We start from the raw sequence: 22,652 nt of genomic DNA, 5'->3' as shown, positions 1-22,652 counted from the left end.
GTGGGGACTGAGGTAATATTTTCCCAGGTCTAGAGTGCTTCGCAAGCATTTCCTGGTCAGCCCTCGCGCTGAGGCCTGAGCCAGCAGGTGAATATTTCTCCCATTGTGTCAGAGGCACGAAGGGAGGCAGCTGGCAGTAAATGGAGTCAGTAGGTGGCCTAATTCGGGCTGACACCAGGACAAACGCACGGCGCGGCTCTCACCCCAACGGAGGGTGAACCATTAACATCTGTGCGGGTCTCACCCCAGTGGAGGGTGAAACATTGACACCCTCAGGGCCCATATGGGAAAGGATGTCATGGCGTAGACAAAGCACGGTGCAGAAATTGTGCATTGGCAGGAATTTGTCGCAGCCATGCTCAGTCTGGGGACTGGGATTGCAGCCTGGCCTCATGTGTTCAGCGTTCATCGCTTGCCACCTTCAGGCCATGCCTGAATTCGGTCGTTACGGGGAAATGCCAGGCCTGGTGTGGCCGAATGGTGCTTTTGAGAGACATTTGGGGGTTTTGAGCCATTTTCCCTCACATCTCCTCCTTACGCCCCGGGGAAGGCGAGGGGGTATTTCAGGCACTGCAAGGGAACCGCTGCAGTCCCTCTGATTTCACACTGTAATTCACCCCTGCCAGGCTCCTAGGCGATTTGGGGTAAAAAACAACCATTTTGGTTACAAGAGGCGGGAGGGGGGGGGCGAGGCGCTGTGTGGGGCTGCCTGAGGGGAGGAGGTGGGCTGTGAGGGGCGGGGCCTGTACAGGAGGGGGGCGTGGCCTACACGGGGAGAGGCGGGGCCTGTGTGGAGAGGGGGCGTGGCTTCAAGTGGGCGTGGTTTAGAGGAGTGGGCGTGGTTTATGGGGTGGGCGGGGCGACGAGCCGCATCGCGTCACCTTTGTGCGCGCGGCGGCGCCGCTCCCGCGCGGGTGGTGACATCACCGAGGGGGCGGGGCTCGCGTGAGGGGAGGTGGGCGGCGGGCGGCGGGCGGGGGGCAGGGGGCAGGGGGCGGGTGGGGGTCCCCCCGCCGCCATGGAGGGCGGCCGCCTGCCCATCCGCCGCTACCGCCGGGCGCTGGTGGAGGCGGTGAGCCGGGAGCCCTTCCTCATCGTCACCGGAGAGACGGGCAGCGGCAAGAGCACGCAGCTGCCCCGGTACCTCTTCGAGGCAGGTAACGGCCGGGGGGAGACCCCGTCGTCCCCCCCCCCGGAGTCCCTCGGGAGCCTGGGGGGGGGGGGGTAGCGGGGGAGGGATGGGGGGAGTTCGGCCCCTCAGCTCCCCTTAGTCCCCCTTAGTCCCTCCTCATACCCCTTTAGACCCTCCCCAGTCTCCCCTAGCCCCCTCCCGGCTCCCCTCAGCCCCCCTTCGTCCCTCCCCAGCCCCTCTCAGCTTCCCCTCAGCCCCCCCAGTCTCCTCTAGACCCCCAGACCCCCTTCTGCCCCCCTTAGCCCCCCCCCAAGCTCCCCTAAGCCCCCCCCAGCCCCTCTCAGCTCCCCCTCAGTCCCCCCCAGACTCCCTCAGCCCCCCTTAGTCCCCCTCAGCCCCCCTTAGTCCCCCTCAGCCCCCCTTAGTCCCCCTCAGCCCCCCTTAGTCCCCCTCAGCCCCCCCCAGTCCCCCTCAGCCCCCCCAGCCCCTCACAGCCCCCTGACGCCCCCATTTCTCTCCCCGCAGGCCTGGCCGAGCACGGGGCCATCGGTGTCACCCAGCCCCGGCGTGTCGCCACCGTGTCGGTGGCGCAGCGGGTGGCCGAGGAGCTGGGCTGCACGCTGGGCACCGTGGTGGGCTACCAGGTGCGCTTCGACGACTGCTCCTCGCAGGTAGGGCACCGGGCAGAGAGCGGGGGGTCCTCGGAGGATGCAGGGTGGAAGTGTGAGAGCCTGGGAAGCTGTCCTGGCGGGGTGGAGCTGCGGTTGGGTTGTCACAGGGCTCACGTCTTATCGTAGAGTTATGAAATGGCTCGGGTTGGAAGGGGCCTGAAGGATCACCCAGTTCCAACCCCCTGCTTCAGGCAGGGATAACGCCCACAAGATCAGGTTGGCCAAAGCCCCATCCAGCCTGGCCTTGAGGACCTCCAGGTATGGGGCATCCACAGCCTCTCTTGGCAGCCTGTTCCCATGCCCCACCACGATGAACGTTGCCAAACACTTGTGATGCTGTGGGTAAAGTTGTGTGTTATAATCCCAGCATGTATGCGTGTGTCTGCTGGGTGAGTATCTGACCTGTATCGATGTAAATAATCAGGGTGACAGCTGAAGGTCTAATTGAACCTTTCAGGATACTGCCATCAAGTACATGACGGATGGCTGCTTGTTGAGGCATATTTTGGCCGACCCCCTTCTCAGCAAGTACAGTGTCATCATTCTGGATGAAGCCCACGAGCGGAGCCTTAGCACTGTGAGTGTCGCCTTAAACACGAGTGTTGTTTGGTATTGGTAAAGGGGAAATTTGAACTCATTGGTAAAAATAATACAGATGTGGTACTCCTTCCTTCTAGTCTGTTTTCAACTGAAGGTTCCGTAGGAGGTTTGCATCTTGAAATTACCTCTGTACTTATTGACAGAAAAGTTTTACCAAAGCAAGGAACAGGCTAAGTGACTCCCTAAAAATCTTTCACAGTGGGTCAGTTCCTGCAGTAAGACAAGATCTCAGGAGTCCTGACACTGTGTCTGTATGGACCTCTAGAAATGTTGTCTCTCTTATTGCTCAAAAAGGTAATGAGCATGGTTCTCAAGGTTTTTGGCTGACTTTCTACAGATGTGCTTTATCCTTTTGCTGTCCTAAGACCATAGGATCACTGCTTGATTTGTTGCATGCTGTGTATCCTGAAAATAAGATGCTGCCTGTAATCTATTTGAAATTGTTGTAGCTGTTGTGTTTGACAGCACTTAAATGTTGGCTGGCGCTGGACAGCGGTGTCCACTCTGTTCGTCCCCTCAAAAAAAAAAAAAGGTAACAACCAACCAAAAAAAAAAACAAAAAAAAAACTCCCACAAACAGAAACCAGCCTGAAACATCTCTCTCACTCTAAGGCCTAACGTTTCGCAGGGTGTGTATATGACTGTGCAAAGAGATTATGGTTTGGGGGTCATGGAGGTATCCAGACTGACCTAAGTGCTGAAAGCTGTCAAATGTCAGTCTGACCCTTCTGTGGTGAGCAGTGAGACTCGAGTCACTCAGTCCTCAAGAGTCTGTTTTGTGTCACAGACATTGGGTGGGAGAGAGAGAACGTGGGGAAGCCAAAGAGCTGGCAATAGCAGGGAATCGATGTCCAGACAGTCCTAAGTAGTGAGCCATGGGAACAGGGAAAACAACCTACTAGACAGCCTGGGGAAAAGGCACAATGCTTTCTGCATCCCGCTTCTGTCCTCAAGCATCTGAGAGTATTGCAAGTAATTGAGCTAGAGTGATATAAGTTACTGCTCCATCACCTGTAACTAACTAAAAAGAGCATATTTTTAATCCACTGCAATGCAGAGTAAAATAATTTGCTGAAGTCCAAATAATAAGTAGTACAACAAAGGAGGGTGTCCACTCAGTCAGGTAACATATATACTGGATGAAGATAACTTTTTTTTTTAATTGATCTGAGGTATTTTTTAATTTTAGTTGACTTGACCATGACAGTATAAAAATGAAAAACAAATAATTCCATTTATAGGCTGTGAGAAGAACTGATGAGACATTAAATTCTAGAAACTAATTTGTGTTCTTATGAGATGACCAGGCTAAATGTACGTGTTCTTCTGAATGCTTAGGCCCTGAAGATGTAGTTTTTTGTCTTCTCTATATCCATGACAGAAACTCAGTCCCTTCTTTGTTCATCACGCACTTCTAGGAAGAATGAAAAACTAACATAAAATGCCTTTTTTATTTATTTTGTTAGGATATTTTATTTGGTTTGCTGAAGAAATTATTTCTGCAGAAGAAACCATCGGGCAGGAAAATGGACATGAAAGTGGTGGTGATGTCCGCCACCCTGGAGGTAGACAAGCTGTCAGAGTTCTTTGGACACTGCTCAGTGCTGCACATTCCAGGAAGAAGTTACCCAGTAAAGGAGATATTCTGCAACCTGCTCAGCCCACGGGACACAGGAAGCTCCGCATATGTTACGGAGGTCTGACCTGTTTTACTCTGTGTTATGTTCTCTGTTCTTGGTAGGATTGTCATCTGTTAAAGACCACAAGACTCAGCTGCTGGATTGCTGTGTTCTCACCATCTCTGCATGGTGCAGGAAATAATTAGTACCATAAGGTCTCTGAAAGAGTGAGGTTGTTTCCAGCTGATATTGGCTTGTTTGTTGCTTCTTTCAGGCTGTGAAGGTGACATTGGATATCCACTTAAATGAACCAGAAGGTGACATCTTGGTTTTCCTGACAGGTGAGAATCTTTATTTCAACAACTAGTGGGCATTCCAGGGAAAGTATTTCATTGTCAGCAAAACCAGTACAACCTTCCAATGACTTTACAGTTTGTTCCAGAGCGGTAAGTAGAGAAAGGAGAGCTGCAGACTGACAGTCTTGTGAAGTGATTGCTTTCACAGCACGTTAAGGTATATCCAGGCCTATGAGATCAGCTATGAAAAGTATGTACAAGACTTGTACATGTTCTTTTCTTTCTGCGTCAAATTAGCTCAATATTTGTATTGCTCTGTTTAGTTGTTAATTTGGGAAGGAAGAATGTATCTAACTCCAAAAACCTACATCAGAGTGTGCGCCAGGCACTGAAAGTGACATATGAAGCTCTTGCGCAGTCATCTTTTAGGGAAAAGCCTTGGTGAGAGGTACTGTGGGAAGACGGGATTGTCACTGCCGAGGCTAACTCATTAATACCACTTCCTTCTCACAGTGGGATGGGTGACCGCAACATTGGCAGAAGCCTTGTGCAGAGATGTTGCAAACGAGGAAGGCAGAGTTGTGGCTGAACAGGTCGCTTAAATGCTCTCGTATGTTTTTTCAGGTCAAAACGAAATAGAAAAAGCTTGCGACCTCCTTTTCAAGAAAGCAGAGTCTATTGATTACCGGTATGAAGTACACGATCGATCCATTGAAGGCCTGCTTATCTTACCATTGTATGGGTCAATGTCAACAGGTAAGAGCAAATAATGTCTTACGGAATTTAATTAATGCAGATATTAACTGCAAGACTTGTTATAAACAACATCCTACACAGGTATTTTTATTGTGACCGGGGAAATGAGATTCATTAACCTATTTGTTACAATGTTGTAACACTATTGCCTGTGCAGGTTTTTTGTTTGTTTGTTTTTGTGGTGTTCATAAACTAATGACACTTAATCTTTCTCTGCACTGGCACAGAAGCCTCCAGCTAAAATTCGTATCCACTGGAAATGGTAGAAATAGCAGGAATTGCATCATGTAGTATCAGTGTCTCCGGCTTAGGAAGGGGATATTGCAACACTGAAAGTTCAGTTACTGTATTTAGGGACCTCACATTTTACTTTTGTTTTATTTTATATGGAAAAGATACTGCCAGTATATTTTCAAAGATGAGAGTAGACCTGTAAAAGAAGATTGAAAGAATACAGCGTTACGCAATATAGAAAGAATAGGTTATCAGAGTGAGTCACTCTGTTTTATTTGGCAGCAATGTCACATTTAATTTTGAAGAGTTAAAAAAGCAAAGGCACTTTGACCTCTGAACACAGGCGCTGTATTTTCAGATGATCTCAAGTGCGATGTTTAAATGTGTGGGTGTGGTGTGTAGAATGCCAAGAGGCTGAATAAGCACTCAGAAGAGCAGGACAGCAGTAATTTCCATCTGGAAGTGTTGCTGAGAGAAATTATCTGGGAAGGATCTACAGAAAGTTTTCATCTTCTTCAAAGAGCAAAATGAGAAGTTGCATAAATGAAAGGTGTAGCTTCTTCCTTTCTCCATCCTTGCTAGGTGTTAGATTCTGAAAGATTTTTTTAATTCCTTTTTTGATGGTTTCTCAGATGCCATTGTATTTCAGCCTTTTAAATACACAGGAAAGAATTTTAAGGAGATTTTGATACTTTGAAGTTTCATGTCTTAAAAAATAAATTTCAGGAGAGGGCTGAATTTCTACCTCCTGTTGTTTTTTGGAAATATAAGTGAATTAAAGGAAACTGCATTTGTTACTTTTTTACATGTTAGAAGAAGACTTGCTGGAAGCATGAGAGATTTATCTGAATCTTTTCATGTTCACCTTCACTTGCTCTGATATGTTGAAACCCTTCAAATCTTTCTTGAAGATTCCATTAAGACCAGGTGCCATTTCTTTTTTCCTAGCTTTATGTTAGGAAATACCCAGGAGAGTTAGTCTTTCTTGATCTCAAAATCTTCTTGAGTATGCAAACAATAAAGAGTATATTCTCTGTTCCCTGACATATGCTAAAATAAGATCTAATCGATATTTTGAAATGTTTTGTGATTCCTTTTCTAATTTCATTCAAATCAATTTCACTAAATATTTGAGTATGTTTGTCTAGTGTTAGAGATGATTTGATATCAGAGCACTGTTTTACTAACTGCCTGTCATTTCAGATCAACAGAAAAGAATATTTTTGCCAGCTCCCACAGGCATTAGAAAATGTGTGGTATCCACAAACATCGCTGCAACATCTCTGACAATTGAAGGAGTCAGGTATCATTTCCTATTCTTTATAAAAGCTGTAATAGAGGGAATAATTCAGAAAGTTGTACTAGATTTGGAAAAGCTCATCCGACTTCGTTCTGCTTCTCTACCCATCTGGTAAATTACCTGCTGCCTTCTTTTTGTCTGTGTAATGGGTAAATGAAATAACCTTAGCTGCTATTGTGTAGTCTTACAAATGACTAATGTTGTTGGAACCTAATTTGAAATCAGATCAGCTCCAGTAAATCAGCATAATGTTGCTGGGTGTGGGGAGGTGTTATCTGTAACATCCTGTAGGTCAAATTGTTGCAGGGCTGCAGCTGGCCAGCAAAGTGCAACTACCTCTGCAGCAAATGTAGGGCAATTGTGTTCTTGCTCTGAGCTTATATGTATGTGGCATTTGCCTGTCTGTCTATTGAGGCCTCTGTTATTGTCTTCTCTGACAGTGTGAATCTTTTCCAGGTACGTAGTAGACAGTGGATTTGTGAAACAGTTGAATCATAACCCACGAGTTGGCTTGGACATACTGGAGGTGGTTCCCATTTCAAAGTAAGTTTGAAAAAGGTGATTTGCTTGGTGTTTCTGGGAGGTGCTCTGACAAAATTGTGTTTCAGGTGCTCTTACAAAAGAAGAAAAAAGAGGGAGCACAAGAGGGAAGTGGGGTCTTTTGAGGCTTCATAATTCAAAAGCATTTTGTTTGCTGCACAGAAAGTTGTTCAGAACATGTAACTTCCTATAAGAAATCACAGGCGTTAAGGAGGAGTTGACGAGTATTGTCTGTAGTCTGGACAGTGGCTCACATGTTTGCTCAATATAACAGTCCGATTCAGAGAAGATTAAATAAAAAAAAATTCTTCCTTTGAATAGAATTGTTTCTTCATTTTGCTGTTTCTTGTATAGCTGGATTTCTCAGTTGCTGCACAATATATTGTCTTCCATCTACAAGCACAGAAATTGATATTTGTTATTATTACAGTGTGATGCTTTGGTTAAAAACAGAATGAATCAAGGTTGTTATTTTTTTCTTTTTTTATTGTTTTGTGTTGTTTTTTTTCCCTGCCCTTGTGTGTTGGCAGGAGTGAAGCAATGCAGCGAGCTGGCCGAGCTGGCAGGACATCATCCGGAAAAAGCTACCGGCTATACAGCAAAGAGTTCTGGGAGCAGTGTATGCCTGATCACACGGTCCCAGAGATCAAGAGAACCAGTCTGACATCTGTGATCCTGACCTTGAAGTGCCTTTCTGTGCATGATGTCATAAGGTAACCTCCGTGGAGCAGGGGGATTATCACTTTCTTCCTGAGGTCTCAGAGGCAAAGCAGCACAGGCACCGAGAGCCTATTGGCAGGAGGCAGGATTAGGTCCCTGGCCAACTGTGACGGGACGATACAATCAGCTTGTCAGCTTTTCTGCTGTTCTTCTCAGAATCTTTAATGCCAGATTGGATCTTGAACCCAAGTTCAGTGTGAGGTTCTGCCAAAACTACCTCCTTATCTCTGAAACGAATAGTGCTCCTTTGAAATACTGGTAGCACAAAAGCCAGCTCTCTGTGGAATTGTTTAAATTTAGGGTGAATCATGCAGAAAATATAGCTAATCTTTTCATAGGCTATGCTGGGTCTGCTGTTGTAATTCTACATCATGAAGCTGTGTGTTTAGTAATATACCCATATACTGAAGATGTTTGTCATCTCTTTGGTCAGTAACTTGTACTGGAAGCTTACAAAAGTATTTTATTAAATATGAAAATTAACAAAGCTAAACTGAGTCTGAACAGTGACATTTTTACTTCATTTTTTACTATAGATTTCCTTATTTGGACCGTCCTGAAGAGAGGCATATTTTAGAAGCTCTCAAGCAACTTTACCAGTGTGATGCTATTGACAGGTAAAAAATAAAGGGGTGTAGTCACTGCAAGAACTTAAATTTAATGGCTCAATTGTTGTTAATGAGCTGTTCACTTGGGCTAAAGGACTTTCCCCAGCAATAACTTGTTTCCTCATTTGACCAGGAAGTTAACTACTGGGTTTTAATATACTCATTGTAAAATTAGAATTAGAGCATAGCTTAGGACTTCAGAGAGAGTTTAATTTCTTCATGTTGTCCTAGAGTTCCTGAATAACAACATACAGATTCAACTCTGTGCAGCAGTTCCTGATAGCAGATCTTAGACTGATGTGACGAAGGTGCTTATGCACTGGCTGTGAGACCCATTGGAGAACTCAAGACAGGAAGGGAGATCTTATCCAAAGCTTCCAGGAATTCTTCTTAGAAAAAATCTTAATGTTAAACATACGATACACTTAAATAGCCCTGCCTACCATGAAGTAGGCACAGGCAAACTGGAGAAGGGTGAAGGGCTCTTCTGCTAGTGACACTTGCTGTATGTCTCTAGCACCTGTCTGGGTGCACGCAGATTGTGGTATTAGAACAGTTCAGAGGGAAGCATTTATTTCCTGCTCTTTATCCATATATGGTGGCTAACATGGTGTGTGCTTGTTCCCATTTACATTTAAGCATAGTGTTGTTGAATCTGTTTTTTTTTTGTTTTGTTTTGTTTTCCTGCAATAAGGAGAGGCCACGTGACAAGACTGGGTGAATTCCTGGTGCAGTTTCCCCTCCCTCCTAACCTGACCTGTGCTGTCATAAAAGCCGCTTCTCTTGACTGTGAAGATATGCTGCTTCCCATAGCAGCCATGTTGTCTGTGGAAAATGTTTTCATTCGTCCAGGTAGGAAGGCCCTTATCTCAAAGCAGCCTTGGGAAGGTGGGGAATTTGGCTTGGACAGGGACATCTCAGGCAGTGGCTGGGCAGCACACACTGCTTCACCTTAAACTAACACTTCAAATAACACGTATATTGCAGTGTGAGGAAGATTCCTCGTGTGCAGCGCGTTGTCTCCAGAGAAAGATCTGTAGGGAAGGATGTTAAGATTAGGGCAAATATACATGTGCCCATATGTTTTTACAGCTTTCTGTGGTCTTGGAGTTAGGACATTTTGCACGCTAGGAATCGGACAACAGCTATTCCAAAGGCTTCAAGATAGCATTGAATTGGTTTGTGTTTGTCCTAGGGCTGGGAGCTGTAAAGTAACATCTAGGTAAGCTAATGGAGCGCTGAGAGGTCATAGGAGGAAAGCCGTGCTTTGGGGTGAAGGGGGAGGGAGCACACCACAGCAGATGTTTTGTTGGTGGTGTCTGCTGTTGGTCTAATTTTAAGCCAGAGGAGCAGATTAATTAAATTTTAAGGAATGGGGTCACCTCTGGATGGATTTCTCTCTTCAGTAACACTGAATAGGTAAAGCTTTTAAGTTAACGTGAGAAGTTCAACTTGTCACTGCCTCCATTTCCATTTTTTTCTGGCTTAATGGAAAATGTGATTTTGCTGGTGTTCCAAGCTAGCACCTCTTGATAGTTAAACCCAGTCTCCCACGTCCTCCTTCCCATCTCCTTTTCCCGTCAGCCTGATTCCCCAGCACACCTTCCCACCCCCAGCTGAGAAAAGACTGTGTAGCATGATCTTTGTGAGAGACCTTTGTCCATTCAAGTCACTCATTGGCTTTTGTCCAGTTATCTCTGTAGTCTATTAACTGTGCCTGTTAGTGCAACAGCTAGACACTGCTGATAGTACTGATAGTCTGGGTTCTGCTCTGGGGTCTTTCCCACTGCCACAAACGTGCTTTTGTTTTCCCATCCTCCATCTGGCAATATGCACTCGTTATCTGTCCAGCTAGCTAGAGCACACGTTCGTTACTCTCCAGCACACATTAGGACACAAACACAGAGACCTGCCATTTTGAAGACACTTGTTCGTGTGTGATATGTATACGAACAGGCCCCCTTCCTTCATCAGTGTTACTGGTAGTACCCACAAATTTCTGATATCTGCAGTGCAGCAGCAATGCAATACATTGGTCTCAGCAGCATTATCCCTCTCTACTAAGGGAATACTCAGAACTTGAAATAACACTTTGGAAATGTTTTGCTTTTACTAGTACATTTGTAACATTTAATGAAGGCAAATTCCTACTAAATTCATGGATGACATTGTTTTCTAGACTCTTTTTTTTTTAAGACTTCCATTACTGATATGCTTGAGTAGTAGGACAAAAGCTGAGTTAAACAGATTAGCTGCTGTGATGAGGTGGTTCCAACAGTCTTGCTTTTTTCCCTCAAGCAAAACTTCCACTTGATCCCTGTGAGCTGTTTAGTGTTGCTGTTCTTTTATGATTCCACGCTGGCATCTGAATTGGTTGTGAGAGTAATATGTAGTAACTTTTCTTAAAGACTAGAAGCCTCCATCTCTACCGCTGACTGATGGGATTAATTACAGATTGAATAGCATCTACGTATTCTTGTTCAGCAGTAGTGGAAAGGGGGGAAGAACTGTAAATGCAGCTGTGGAGGAGAGACAAATCTAAAAATAACATGAATAAAGATACAAGACTGTCGAACAGACTTTGAAGATGTGCTAATAAAAGATAAAGTAGGAGTGATAAATAAAAATGACTTTGTTAAAGCGAGATATAACTTATTTCCTCAGGTGATCCTCAGAAGCAAAAGGAGGCAGAACTTCAACACCAGGAACTTTCCTCACAAGTGGGAGGTTGCAATGACTTTGCAACCCTCTTAAATATTTTTGAACAGTGCAAAACAAGGTATAAACTGATTTCTTTACAGTGAGTGGTTTTGTATTGCTCATTAACTCCCACCTGCAGATGGTTTTTGAATATACTCCATATATGTACATGTCTGTACTTACTCCTAACTGCAGATTGATTCCTTATTGTGATCTGTAATTTCTATCAAGACAACTATTATTTAAACTAACAAAGTATCTGCCTGTGTAGGTTGCCTTCTTTGTACGACTGTAACAAAAAATAGAGGCAACTTTCTGCCTTCAGTTTACAAAGGGCTTCTTTATAATGCAAGTATTTCTCTTCTCAGCAAGTCTCCTTCAGCGTGGTGCCAGAAATACTGGATCCATTGGAGAGCTGTAAAATCTGCTTTTAGTGTGGAAAAACAACTTCGGGAAATAATCAGTAAACTGAAACAGGTGAAAAATACTTTGTATATCATCTAGTTATGCTAGGTTGAGTTTAAGACGTACTGAAGTACTGACCCTTTGCCAGATGGCTATGGCCTTTCTCCAGTAGAAACTAATACGCTTAAATATTTATTATAGCTTGTGTAACTAACAGGTATGGTGGTGGTAACAAGCAGGAAGGAGAGTTTTAATTAATTTCCTCATGGTTTCTGCAGGGTGAGAAATCTGGAGTTTAAAATCCATGGGATGAAGGGGGGTATGTACAGGTTTTTTTCTTTAGCAAATACCCTTGTTCTTTTTTTTTTTTTTTTTTTTTTTTTAATCTAGCTGCCAGACTTCCCTAAAGAAACATTTGAAGGCTCTAGAACTGAAATACTAAGGAGATGTCTGTGTGCAGGATACTTCATCAATGTAGCTAGGAGGTGAGTAATAAAGTTTCCATACATTGAATGGAAAATATATTATGCATATTTTAAAGAATGTAGTTGTATGTCGAAACAGAATAGCAATATTGTGCTGTTAAAAAAGTAGTGGTTACAGCTACAGGCGGTGGTTCTGCACAGGTCTAGAAGTCGGCCTTCTGACTCTGATTATGTTCCTGAGCAAGTTATCTGTCACCTATTTTTTGCACTTAATTATGGAAGGATCTTCCCCTGCTTATATATCTGAATATGTTCTGCTCTGCTGCTGAATTGTTTAGCTTGTGTTGCTGTCTAATCACAGCAAAGCATATTTCAGTATAGATTTTTTTCACAAAACTTTTAGATCTGCAGCCAGGACCTTCTGCACAATGGACGGACATGGCAGCATAGTCTATATCCATCCTTCATCTACAGTAAGTTGCCAACTTCTATTAATAAAGTAGCAAAGGGTCCGTAAAAGGAATAAAAGTCAGCTCCTTGTAAACTCTTTGGTTTGACTTGTGCTAACTTATGGCCAGGAGAAACACTGATGCAGTGCTGCCTAGAGTACAGTACTCATTTTGAGGGTGGGAAAGAGCCTTACATCCTCAAAACTGGTAAACCTTCAGCTTATGAAATGAGTGCTATATGGACTGAGCTTTCTCTTTGGCTGTTCTTGGATTTCCTGGGCAATTTTAAGCAAGTCATTTTCTTTACTCAGACTGTGGCAGGGCACTGGAACAGGTTGTCCAGTGAAGTTGTGGGTGCCCTATCCCTAGAATTGTCTAATGCCAGGTTGGATGGGGCCCTGCATCCATGCTGAAGGCAGGAGGGTTGGAACCAGATGATTTGTAAAGTCCCTTCCGAACCAAGCCTTTCTACAATCCTGTGATTTTTATAAGGTCATGCTGCTGGTTCCCTGCCTGAAAATTTAGGGTAATGTCAGCTTTATCCCACCCTTGCATCTGAAGCTTTGGAAGATGCAAGTGGAGGGTGCTCTAGAATTTTTTTTTTATCAATTATGAACTAATCTTTGTATTTTCAAGCTTTATAACCAGGAGACTCGACTTGAGTGGATCATCTTCCATGATGTCACAGTGACATCCAAAATCTATGTCCGGACAGTGTGTCCTGTTCGCTATGAGTGGGTCAAAGACTTGTTGCCTAGATTGCATCAAATTGATGCATATGAACTGAGCAGTGTGGCACGGGAAGAAGTAACTGAAGAGGAAATAACCAAATGGAAACATAAGGAGGACCTTAAAAGGCAGTGTGGTAAGCATAATACTTCTATTTCTGTCACGTGCGGTTTTCTTCGATATGTTGAGCCTGTGTGTATTGTACCATGGTGCACATTCTGGATGAGTAGGTGTTAATCTGGATGTGCTTGGCACGTTTGATACGTGTTGTTCTAGCTGTTTTCTTCTCTTACTACAACTCTGTAATCCTTTTTGTGCCTTGGCACTGCATGCAGTGGTGTTTTCCTACTGGTTCTTGCAGTGCTCTCTCTTTCTTCTGGGTTATTACACCTGACAGAAACAGAACTTAACCAAGAGTGGAATAGAAGCATTTTGGGTCTGTTCTTTAAAATTGCAAAGTGTATCGAGCCATAGAAATTATGAGTTGGTAATAGTGACCTGAGAAAGAGAGAGTGCCTAAGGGCTATTAAAAATAAATAAATTAATCATACTTTAGTTAATGTCTTTCTGACAATTTAATGCCATAGGTTTAAATAAATTGTCTTTTAATTAAAACTGGGGTATGCTAACTGATCTGGCTGTTTGACATTCTTTGGATTCTTCTGTCAGCAGGTTTTATAAAGCAGCCAAGTATTCAAAGGGCCTCTTTACTCCTGAACTCGTTCTTCCAAAACTTTAATGTAATATACAGCCCGGCACTGGTAATAGAGTTTCTCTTCAATTTCCTTAACGATGGAAAAAATGTAGACTCTTGTTCTCAGAACGGCGTCTGTTTCTCTCCTTTGTAATTGTATGAAACAGCCATTTTAAATCATAAAAATATGAATTGGATTTGATTATAAATTTGCTGGAAAGGATATTTGAATTACTGGAAAACAGAAGGGACTCTCATCTATTTGTCTGAAGTCTGGGGATCTGAGGGTTTTTCTTTGACCCCTCAACTTTTTGAATTTATCGAGCAATAGTAAGTCAGCTTGAGGTTGTCCTTGCAAATGTTGTGTCATAAAAATAGGTATTTGAATAGCTGATAAAAGCTTAGTTTAGTGCTCAGTCGAAGGAAAGGTTGCAGCATGAGCTGAACTCCTAACCTGACTCCAAGACAGATTAATTCTAGATGCTTCATTCACACAATATGTAGACTCTTAGAGTCTTCTAATTATTTTATGATTTATTTTGGTAAAGCAGGAAATACTTGCACAGTTTTTCTGTGCTTCTGGGAGAAACAACTCCAAGGTCTCAGCTCAGTGGATGCAAGACAAAACATGCATTTCTAAGGGTGTCTGAGCTGGTGTATTGACTTTTCCCACTGCTTTATCTGTGTGTTATTCTCCCTCTTCCTCCTATCTCCAGAAATTTCTGAAGATATTCTAAACTTTTTTCCTGTTCCCACCACTGTCGTCTTCCTGCCTAAACCTGAGTATGAGATGTGAATTTAGAGAAGAAACGGGTGCATAGAACATAAGATGCATAACATCTGTTGGCAATAAAAAGCAAGATATACGTTTGGGGGTGGGATGAGCCCAACTGCAAATATTGACATGGGATTTAAAGTATGATTTATTTACTTTTTTTCTCTTCTGGTACAGCCTGTCCTCTCTGAAACGCATTCAGATGACTGACTGGTAGTTGAAAAACATTTGGAATTCTGTCTGGACATTTTACAGATGAGGGGAATTGTAATGCTGTTGGCTTTTTTTTTTTGACACAAAAGAGTATATGTCTCTCTTTCCTTTCCCCCTCCAGAAGGAGTCAAAGACAACCCTGCAAAGAAGCTGGAGAAAAGGAATGATGATAAATCAATACAGGATGCCCGAGCTCGCTATCTTGAGAGAAAGCAGCAAAGAGAACAGGGTTTAAGTGGCCCGTTGAATGAGACGGGCTAGTGCTCATGGCTGGTCTGCTCCCAGGAATAGGAAAGGCAGCGCGGTGCAGTTGTTCTGGGTATGCTTGCATAATGCAGGATGAGTGACTAGAATGAGGGAGAACTTCTGCTTTGTGGTACGTTTGGCTGCCGAGGCATACAGACGTGATCCTCATTGCTGCATTCTGCGAGGAAAAGTTACCAGAATGAATTTTGTTGCCACGTGTCGCAGGCAATTTCATGGCTTGAATTGTGGGTGAGGACATGATACCTACTGTGGTGCCAATTCTGTGGCATTCAGTTGACTTCGAAAGGGCTCAGTGTCTTCATTAATAACATTTTCTTAATGCTTTTTTTTTAAAGGAGCAGAACTGTCCCTTTTTATTCGTTTTACTTTGTATGGCTATGGCTATACAATCTTAATGCTTATCTGATGTTCAGGAAAAATGTGTAAGGAGTGCTCTTTTAATGATGGAGCCATCTTGATCTAAAATCAAAAGGACGTTTGCTACGTGCGTTCAGTCACAGACCTTGTTCCTACTGTGTATTGTGCTGGTTCTGAGCGAAGATGTCTTTGTACGCAAAGTATTTTGTAAATGTTTTCTCCTTTTTGCCAGCAATGCCTAATTTTTGTCAGGGATGACTTAGCACTGTGTGGTGTTCTCCATTTGGCAGAAAACAGCCAGGTGCCATCCTGCAGTCTGTCAGCAGGCCTGCTGCCTAGGGGAATGCTTTTCTGAGTCTGGTGGTTGTTATTTTTAAGCTGTATGGATTTTGGTCTGAGAAGTCTGTTTCTAATGTGTATAAAGAATATATAAAGAAATGCTACTTTGTTACGTATTTGTGCTGAGGGGGAAAAAAAACAACCTAAAGCCTTGTGCTGCTTAGTCATCATAAAGTTTCAGGGGCAAGCTTGCCTTTCTTGCTCTCCTTCATCTGCAGTAAGTCACCTTTTGTGTAAGACAATTTCCAAAGCCCAGGAACCCCTCCTGTCACCTCTCAAGCCTCAGTTACGTGCAGCTGTGTCTCCTCCAGTTGCATTTCAGGCCCCTAGCTACCTGCTAAGGTGATGTTACAAGTAAGCGCTGGCCCTGAGTGTAAAATATTAAGTGTTTTATCTCTGTATGATCTCAGGACAGGCTTTGGCCCCATCATAAGCTCCCAGAAGCCCTGAGCTTCCCTCAGGGGCACTGTGGCAGCGTTATTCCTCACAGAGAGAGCAGCAGCTCTGTGGGGCCTCATTTTTGGGCTGGAACCTATTAAATGTACCTAGTAGAAGAGAGGGTGAGGGCTCAGTGCCTGAAGGACACCTGGCAACCGGGGCCTTGGGCGAAGCCAGGGGCTGTCCTTCACTGAACCCAGAGCCTGAATTTTGATTTAAAAAGCCAAAAACCTGCAAATTAGCACTGCTTTCCCTCAGGGTGGATTTGTATCCTGTCACCTACACCCCTCCGCACCCTCACGCTGGGCACCGAGCACCTCCCGTCCCCCCGGGATGCTTTTTTTATTGTTTATTTGTGCTTATTTTTCACTTGGAGCACTGAGGGGGGGGCGGGCGGGCGGCTGAGGCGTGAGGGGGCGGCGGGGCCCCGCCCGTCTCCATAGCAACCGCTCCCCCCCCTCCGCGGAGGGACACGGCGGCACCTCCCGGTGTCACCTTGCCCCCGGCACGTGACCCGCCGGGGCGGCAGGCGCGGACCGGAAGTGACGCAGCCGGCCCTCGGTCGCATGATGTGGCAAAAAAAAAAAAAAAAAAAAAAAGCCGTGAGGGTGGTGGGGGGGGAGCGCTCAAATAGTCCCTTCCGGCGGCGGATCCTTCCGCCGCTCCCATTGGCCCGGCGGAGGCCGCGTGACTCTAGCCGGGCGGGTATCCTTCCGCCAGGGCCGGCGCTGTTTAAGGCCGGTGCCGCCGGGCAGGTGAGGGCCGGCCCCTTCCTGCCGCCGCGGGATCCTTCCGCCGGCGGGGGCAGCTTCCGCCCGGCCGCGGCTCGCCGCTCGCGCTGCCCCGCTGCGCTCCGCCATTGCCAGGCTCCCCCCCACACACCCCCACCACCACCGCCCTCAGCTGAGGAGCCGCCGCCGCCGCTACCAAAACCCGGGCCGGCCTCGGAGCGCAGCCGCAGCCCCGCCGCCATGGCTCAGATCCTGCCCATCCGCTTCCAGGAGCACCTCCAGGTGGGCTGTGGGGCGCCCCCCCCTCGCCCCCCCCCTTCCCCGCGGGGCCTGAGGCGGGGAGGGGAAGGCCCGGCCCGGCCTGGCCCGGCCGCTCCCTCACGGGCCGGCCCCGAAGGGCACCTTCCGTGTGGGGAGGGCGGGCTCGCGGCCCGCAGGGCCCTGAGGAGGCCTCGGGGCGGGCATCCAGCCCTGGGAGGGGGGGTAGGGGGAGTCGCGGCCCGTCCTGTGAGGCGGGAGGAGGGCACCGGGGGTACCGCTGCCAGCCCCCGTGTGTGGGCGAGCCCCCCTCTCCCCGGCCTGCGGTGTCTGGGGCGGTTTTGTCGCCGTCGCCGCTCCTGGCGCCGCTTTCCGGAGAGGCGGAGCGCGGCGGCGGCGCTGCCGCAGGCTGGCCCCGCAGTACGGCTGGGGCTGTGCGGGCCGCGGGGCTCAGCCGGTGCCCGCCGGGTGCTGGGAGATGGCAGCCGAGCGAGCCTTCGCCTTCGTCAAGGCGGCTTTGGGCAGCTGCTAGGGACGGATCCCGAATTTGAATAACAAATCCTGGTTCTGGTTGGATTCGAGAGGTCGCCTCGGCGCACAGCCGTGGCTGTGGGTGAAGCCGGAGCACAGGGAGGGGGCTGGAAGCGGTGGCCCGGTTGTGCAATGCCGTGCCTCGCATCTGATGGGTGCAGGGAGAAGCGCTGCGGGCCGGGCTTCTCCTCCTGGCTTCCTGCACCTCTGGGGGTGCTCAGCTTGTCCTCGCTACTGGGGAGAAATTTCAGTGGAGAACTCATATAATAAAGGTTACGTTGATGTGCTTAGGTTGGGTCTTCTGATGTCCAGTGCCTGGCACCCCCCCATAGCCCCAGTGCCCTGGGATGTCAGCTCACCTGTGTGGTTTGTGGCTGGCTGGGGCAGGCACCAACATAGTGATGGCTCACATGAGGGGCAGTGACTTCTTTCTAATCCAGTTGGAAAAAGCTTAATTTCTAGGCACCTTGATAAAAGAACACTTGCAAAATACTCGTTTTGTTGTGTGAATTGCCACAGCCATAATGCTATGTTACATTTAAAAAAAAATGTTATCTGCTGGCAGCCATAGAGCCTAGAGCTGGGCGTTGGGAAGGTTCTGCTATTCGCAGGTGAAACTGAGCTGGGGGTAGCCCAGCTCCTAATAAAGCACCGTGAGGCACATCTGCGATGCATTATTAAAGATACAAACCCTGCGTGTGCCAGGGTGCCAGGTCTCCAGTGCCATGAGCACAATTATATAAGGAAACTCATCTGCTGCGCGCCAGGAGTGCTGATAGGTTTCGGGCCAAGTCATGGGATGTGCCTGCATGGACTGAAGGAGTTAGCTGCTCCTGTCCCATCTCGCAAAGAGCATTGATTTAAGCAGTTTCTTCTACAACTGCCTCTCTGATGAGCTCCTCTGTATAAGACTTGGTGTCCTGCCTTCTGAGCCTGCGTGCACGTGGCTTTTGCCCATCATGCTCCGGTTTGGTGCAACTACAGAGCTTCCTCTTTCTGTTTCATTGAAAAAAACTGGGAGGAACTTGCCTTTTGGGGGGTGCTGAAACATCTGACTTGCTGTTGGAGTCGATTCTGAGAGCAGAAGTGTTGATATTGCAGTGTTTTGGCTGTCCAGAACAGCTTTAGTATGTTTACTTCAGTTCTCTGGAGTCCTGATGGATCGAATAATGCAATTTCTTGAGCTGTGCCTGCCCTCCATCATCTAGGGAAATTGCCACGGGGCCTTGCGCAACGCTTGCAAGTGTGTAGCTAATGTTTAATGGCACAGCAAGGTACCCCAGTGGGGCCTTACTCATAAACTGGCAGGTGGTGGATGTGAATGGGAAGGTTCTTGGAAGGCTGTGGTTAGAAGATGCTCTTAATTAGTCTAGAAGACCATCATGCTACGTGCGGTGTTAATTGGCAGCAGTTTTCCATGGATCCCCTGCAGGTCAGAGAATGGTCAGGTAACCGTACAAAGCTGCTCCTGATCTTCAGCCCTGAAGATCTAGGCTGGCCAAGTGAGATGTGGCTTGGGGGCTTTCTCTAGGTGTAAGTGACCTTTCGTGGTATTTTTTTAAGTGTAAAATCCAGGTGTGTAGTCAGGTTTCAGGCTGTTTGTCAGGCTCGAGTGCCATTACATAGCTTTGGAATCTCAGGAGCTGCAGATACCCAGGGCGTTATCGGTGTGTTGTCTACTGTAGATGCTTGCCCTGCCACAGAACAGCAATGACATGTGGTGGAGAAACTTTTCCTTGAGAATTTCCAAGAAGAAACCTTGATTCCTTGCTATCACAACTACCAGGCTCTCGCCATAAAGTTTTATAGTGGAGCTTTTTATTCGAAGTAGCCATGAGGAAGCAGGCCGTGTGGCGTGTTGAGTGACTGCAAATGTGGCTGCTCGGATCCCATACTAGTGAGTCTGGGAGTTGATGCCTCTGAATTGGAGGGGTGAAATTAAAAACAAAATACAAACAACTGCTTGTTTAGGAGCACGGAGGTTTCCTAAGAGTACGGCTTCCTGGTGAGTGAAACAAGTTAGCAGGGGATGAGCTGAGCTTGCCGCCTAGTTCAGCCACGCTATCCTGAAAAACTGAACTTGGGGCAGGCGTGCTGGTGTGGCTGAAGGCATTAATAAATACTCGTCTGTGGCCCTAAATCTCTGCTACAACAGCACTGCTTCGAAGCGTTGGTATTTCAAAAAGTCAGGGGTGAAGGCAGCACTGCTGTGCCCTGCACTGTTTTGGGGGAGTTTCTCCCACCCAGCCTCATGGGTGTTATTTCCTAAAGCCCATGGGCTTGGGATGTTCTTGCAGAGGCGTAGGGCAGAGTCTGGAAGGAAGAATCCAGACAACCCAAAGAGTGTGTCAGCTAATTGGATGGGAGTAATTAGCTAAGTGCTTCATGAGCACGTCCCCTCAGCCCGTGCCTCGCAGCAGGTGCCGGTGATCGCAGCCGTGCCCGGGTTTGGGCAGGTGGGGGCTCGGCTGTGGCCTGTAAGCAGTGTGGCGCCGGGACCGGATGAGTACCTCAGCCTGCTGGGGTGAGGCAGGGGATAGGAAGGATGTAGAAGGGTTCCTCAACATTACAGAGGTCTCTTATCTGCTGCAAGCATGACTTCCTAGCCAGCCGCACGCTGTGGCTCTTACCTTGCACTGATACACACCAAGTGCCTCAGAGCTTAACTCACGGTGGGTTTCTGCATTACGGGACTGCAGTCAGCAGCTCTGAGGGGTCAGCCTGGGTATCAAATAAATCTGGGTATAAATCTGTGAGAAGTTAGGTGAGCATCACGGCTGGAACGAAACGAGCAGCACAAGTGCAGCCTGGTGCCTGCCTGGCTCTATCAGAGCCCAGGAAAACATGGCCTTGTGCTCGCAGTACCATGACTGGCTGCGCAGCGAGGTGCTCTATTTAAACCAAACAAACCCCTCCGTGCTCCTCAAAGGCTGGGAACGTGTCTGTTGGCTGGCACTTCCCAGCTGCACGCAGATAAGGAGGCTCTGGGCAGGGGCTCAGCAGCTGCTCGTGGCTCCGAGAGCAGCGCTCACATCCTGTTGTGTGAGAGCCGAGGTGAAACGCAAGCTCAGCGCTTCTGTGCCCTTCCTCGTAGGCAAGGAGAAATTATTTGACAGCTAAGCAAAGTGTCAGAAAGAAAGCAAATGTTCCAGGAAGGGGTCGGCGCAGCGGCTCCTGCCAGCAGTTCTGCTGTTCAGGTTGGTGGCAGGCGCGTGTAGCACGGCAGCTTCCCTGGGTGAGGTACCGGGAACATCCGTGAGGAATGTGGCAGTGAAAACCTCCACACAAACACAGCCACCAGGCTTCCATTCGCCACCTGACCTGCAGCTGGAGGAGCCCCTCGGGGCTGTGACCCTGCAGCAGCCTGTTCTGCAGAGTGCCTCCTGGGCTGAATGTTTTCTGCTCTGCGTGCCTCAGGCCAGCAGCACCACTCAGCTCCAGCACACGTTGCTGTAAAATAACTTGAGCTGGAAATTGGTTGCCCAAGCACGGCCAGCAAGTTCTGCTTTTGTATTTCCATGAAAGCCAAGGAAGTGATTGTCATAGTGTAAAGCAAGAGTGGTGACTGGTTCCTTCTTCTTCCCATCTTTTAGGGAAAAAAAAAAAAACCCTGCTGTAGAACCCTGTGCCCTTCTAACTCCTGAGTCTGCACTACAGCTCGTACGTGGAGTAGTAGTGAAGTCTTCACAATAAAAGCCTCCAAAGAAACACGCCTGTCATGTTTCCTAATAATAATCTCGGTCTCTGTTTGCTTAGCTTCACAAACGCTTCTGCCTCAGTCACCTGAACTTTAGCCTGGTTGGGGAAGGGAGTGACTGATACTGCAGGCAGGTCCGGCCTCTGGAGAGCTCCGTGCATCGGGCTGAGCAGGGCCAGAAGTTAGCACGAGGCAGGTGGCACTCCTGGCTGCTGCAGCTCTTGTGCAAGCCACTGCTGAGATCATCCCGATGGGGGTAACCTGCCTGGCTCGGGGCTTGAAGCAAACTTGGTTGATGGGATCTGTTGAGGTTAAAAGATTAGATCTTAGCAGGAGGAACTTGGGTACTTAAAGACCTCGAAAAGGTCACAGCTCCATCAGAAAGCTTCTCCAGGCTTGCTTCAGAACTCCCCTGCCAACTGAATCTGTTTCAAAGAGCTGTCTAGCCTCAGAAAATACTATGAGGTTCATAAAGGACCACATCCCACTGCTAACCAGGGCTGGCTACCTCAGGTGTGACGCCTAGCAGGTGGCACTTTGAGCACAATTCAGATAAATCCATCCTGCAACATCCAAGCAACTCTGACCCAGTGGTCAAGTCCTGACCTCCTGAAGAGGCCTGCCAGCTGCCGGGACGTGCTTGGGTTTGTTCTGCTCACATCCATTTGGGCAGAGTCTGCGAGTTTCTGCTGGGCGGAGTCCTCAGCCCTCTGAGAGGGCCCTCCTCTAACAAGGAAGCTGTGCTTGCCCACTGAAATAGCGCTTGTGAGGCTTGCAGCCGAGTAGAAGGAAATGCCCCGTCCTAGGAGGTCTCTTCCAGATGAAGCTGGTAGGACTCGAAACCTCTTTCCCCAGGGATGGGACCAGTTGCAGTTGGCAGTGCTCAGCTGGTGTACAGGCACCAGGCTCAGCCTGGAGAACACCTGAGTGAAGGTGTGACGTGGAAATCTGAAACCTTGCAAGTGAATCCCTGCTGCTGGAGGACCTGTGCTCAGGTTCTGGGGCACTGGACCTTGCACTCCTCGATCTGAGCAGCAGAGCTCTGCCCCGTCCAGGAGGCAGGGCTCAGTTTCCAGCATCAACACAGTTCTCCCCTAGGAGAGCCAGCTAAAACACGGCTCCTTCCCCTGAAAGTGGCTGGGTGTGAGGAGAGCTCTCTTGGGACTGA

General features: G+C 47.4%; 2 protein-coding genes across 4 annotated transcripts in view; both read left to right on the top strand.

Moving 5' to 3' along the window:
• Window positions 1–960: 960 nt before the first annotated feature.
• Window positions 961–15,928, top strand: DHX40 (DEAH-box helicase 40). 2 transcript variants are annotated; one of them, XM_038165783.2, is made up of 17 exons: window positions 961–1,157; window positions 1,658–1,803; window positions 2,261–2,380; window positions 3,870–4,100; window positions 4,297–4,363; window positions 4,943–5,074; window positions 6,512–6,611; window positions 7,065–7,151; window positions 7,679–7,861; window positions 8,405–8,485; window positions 9,171–9,328; window positions 11,141–11,255; window positions 11,545–11,653; window positions 11,972–12,066; window positions 12,410–12,479; window positions 13,092–13,320; window positions 14,988–15,928. In XM_038165783.2, the coding sequence occupies exons 1-17, from the start codon at window positions 1,019–1,021 to the stop codon at window positions 15,125–15,127; spliced, it is 2,202 nt and encodes a 733-aa protein (XP_038021711.2). In that variant the 5' UTR covers window positions 961–1,018; the 3' UTR covers window positions 15,128–15,928. The 2 variants fall into 2 exon arrangements, with proteins under 2 accessions (XP_038021711.2, XP_071882328.1); XM_072026227.1 differs by lacking the exons at window positions 961–1,157; window positions 1,658–1,803 and adding an exon at window positions 2,481–2,697 and having other exon boundaries at window positions 2,258–2,380.
• A 1,055-nt stretch (window positions 15,929–16,983) lies between these two features.
• Window positions 16,984–22,652, top strand: part of CLTC (clathrin heavy chain) — a 29,836-nt gene continuing 24,167 nt past the window's right edge. The window contains exon 1 of one of the 2 annotated variants that reach the window (XM_027471785.3): window positions 16,984–17,280. In XM_027471785.3, coding sequence (XP_027327586.1) covers window positions 17,239–17,280 — 42 coding nt within the window. In that variant the 5' untranslated portion in view covers window positions 16,984–17,238. The remainder of the gene's footprint in view (window positions 17,281–22,652) is intronic. The other variant, XM_027471786.3, reaches the window with a different exon arrangement.

This window comes from Anas platyrhynchos, chromosome 20 (genome assembly GCF_047663525.1).
Source record: "Anas platyrhynchos isolate ZD024472 breed Pekin duck chromosome 20, IASCAAS_PekinDuck_T2T, whole genome shotgun sequence".
Lineage (NCBI taxonomy): Eukaryota > Metazoa > Chordata > Aves > Anseriformes > Anatidae > Anas > Anas platyrhynchos.
Note: the sequence above shows the minus strand (reverse complement) of the source record. Positions and strands in the feature narration are given on the sequence as shown.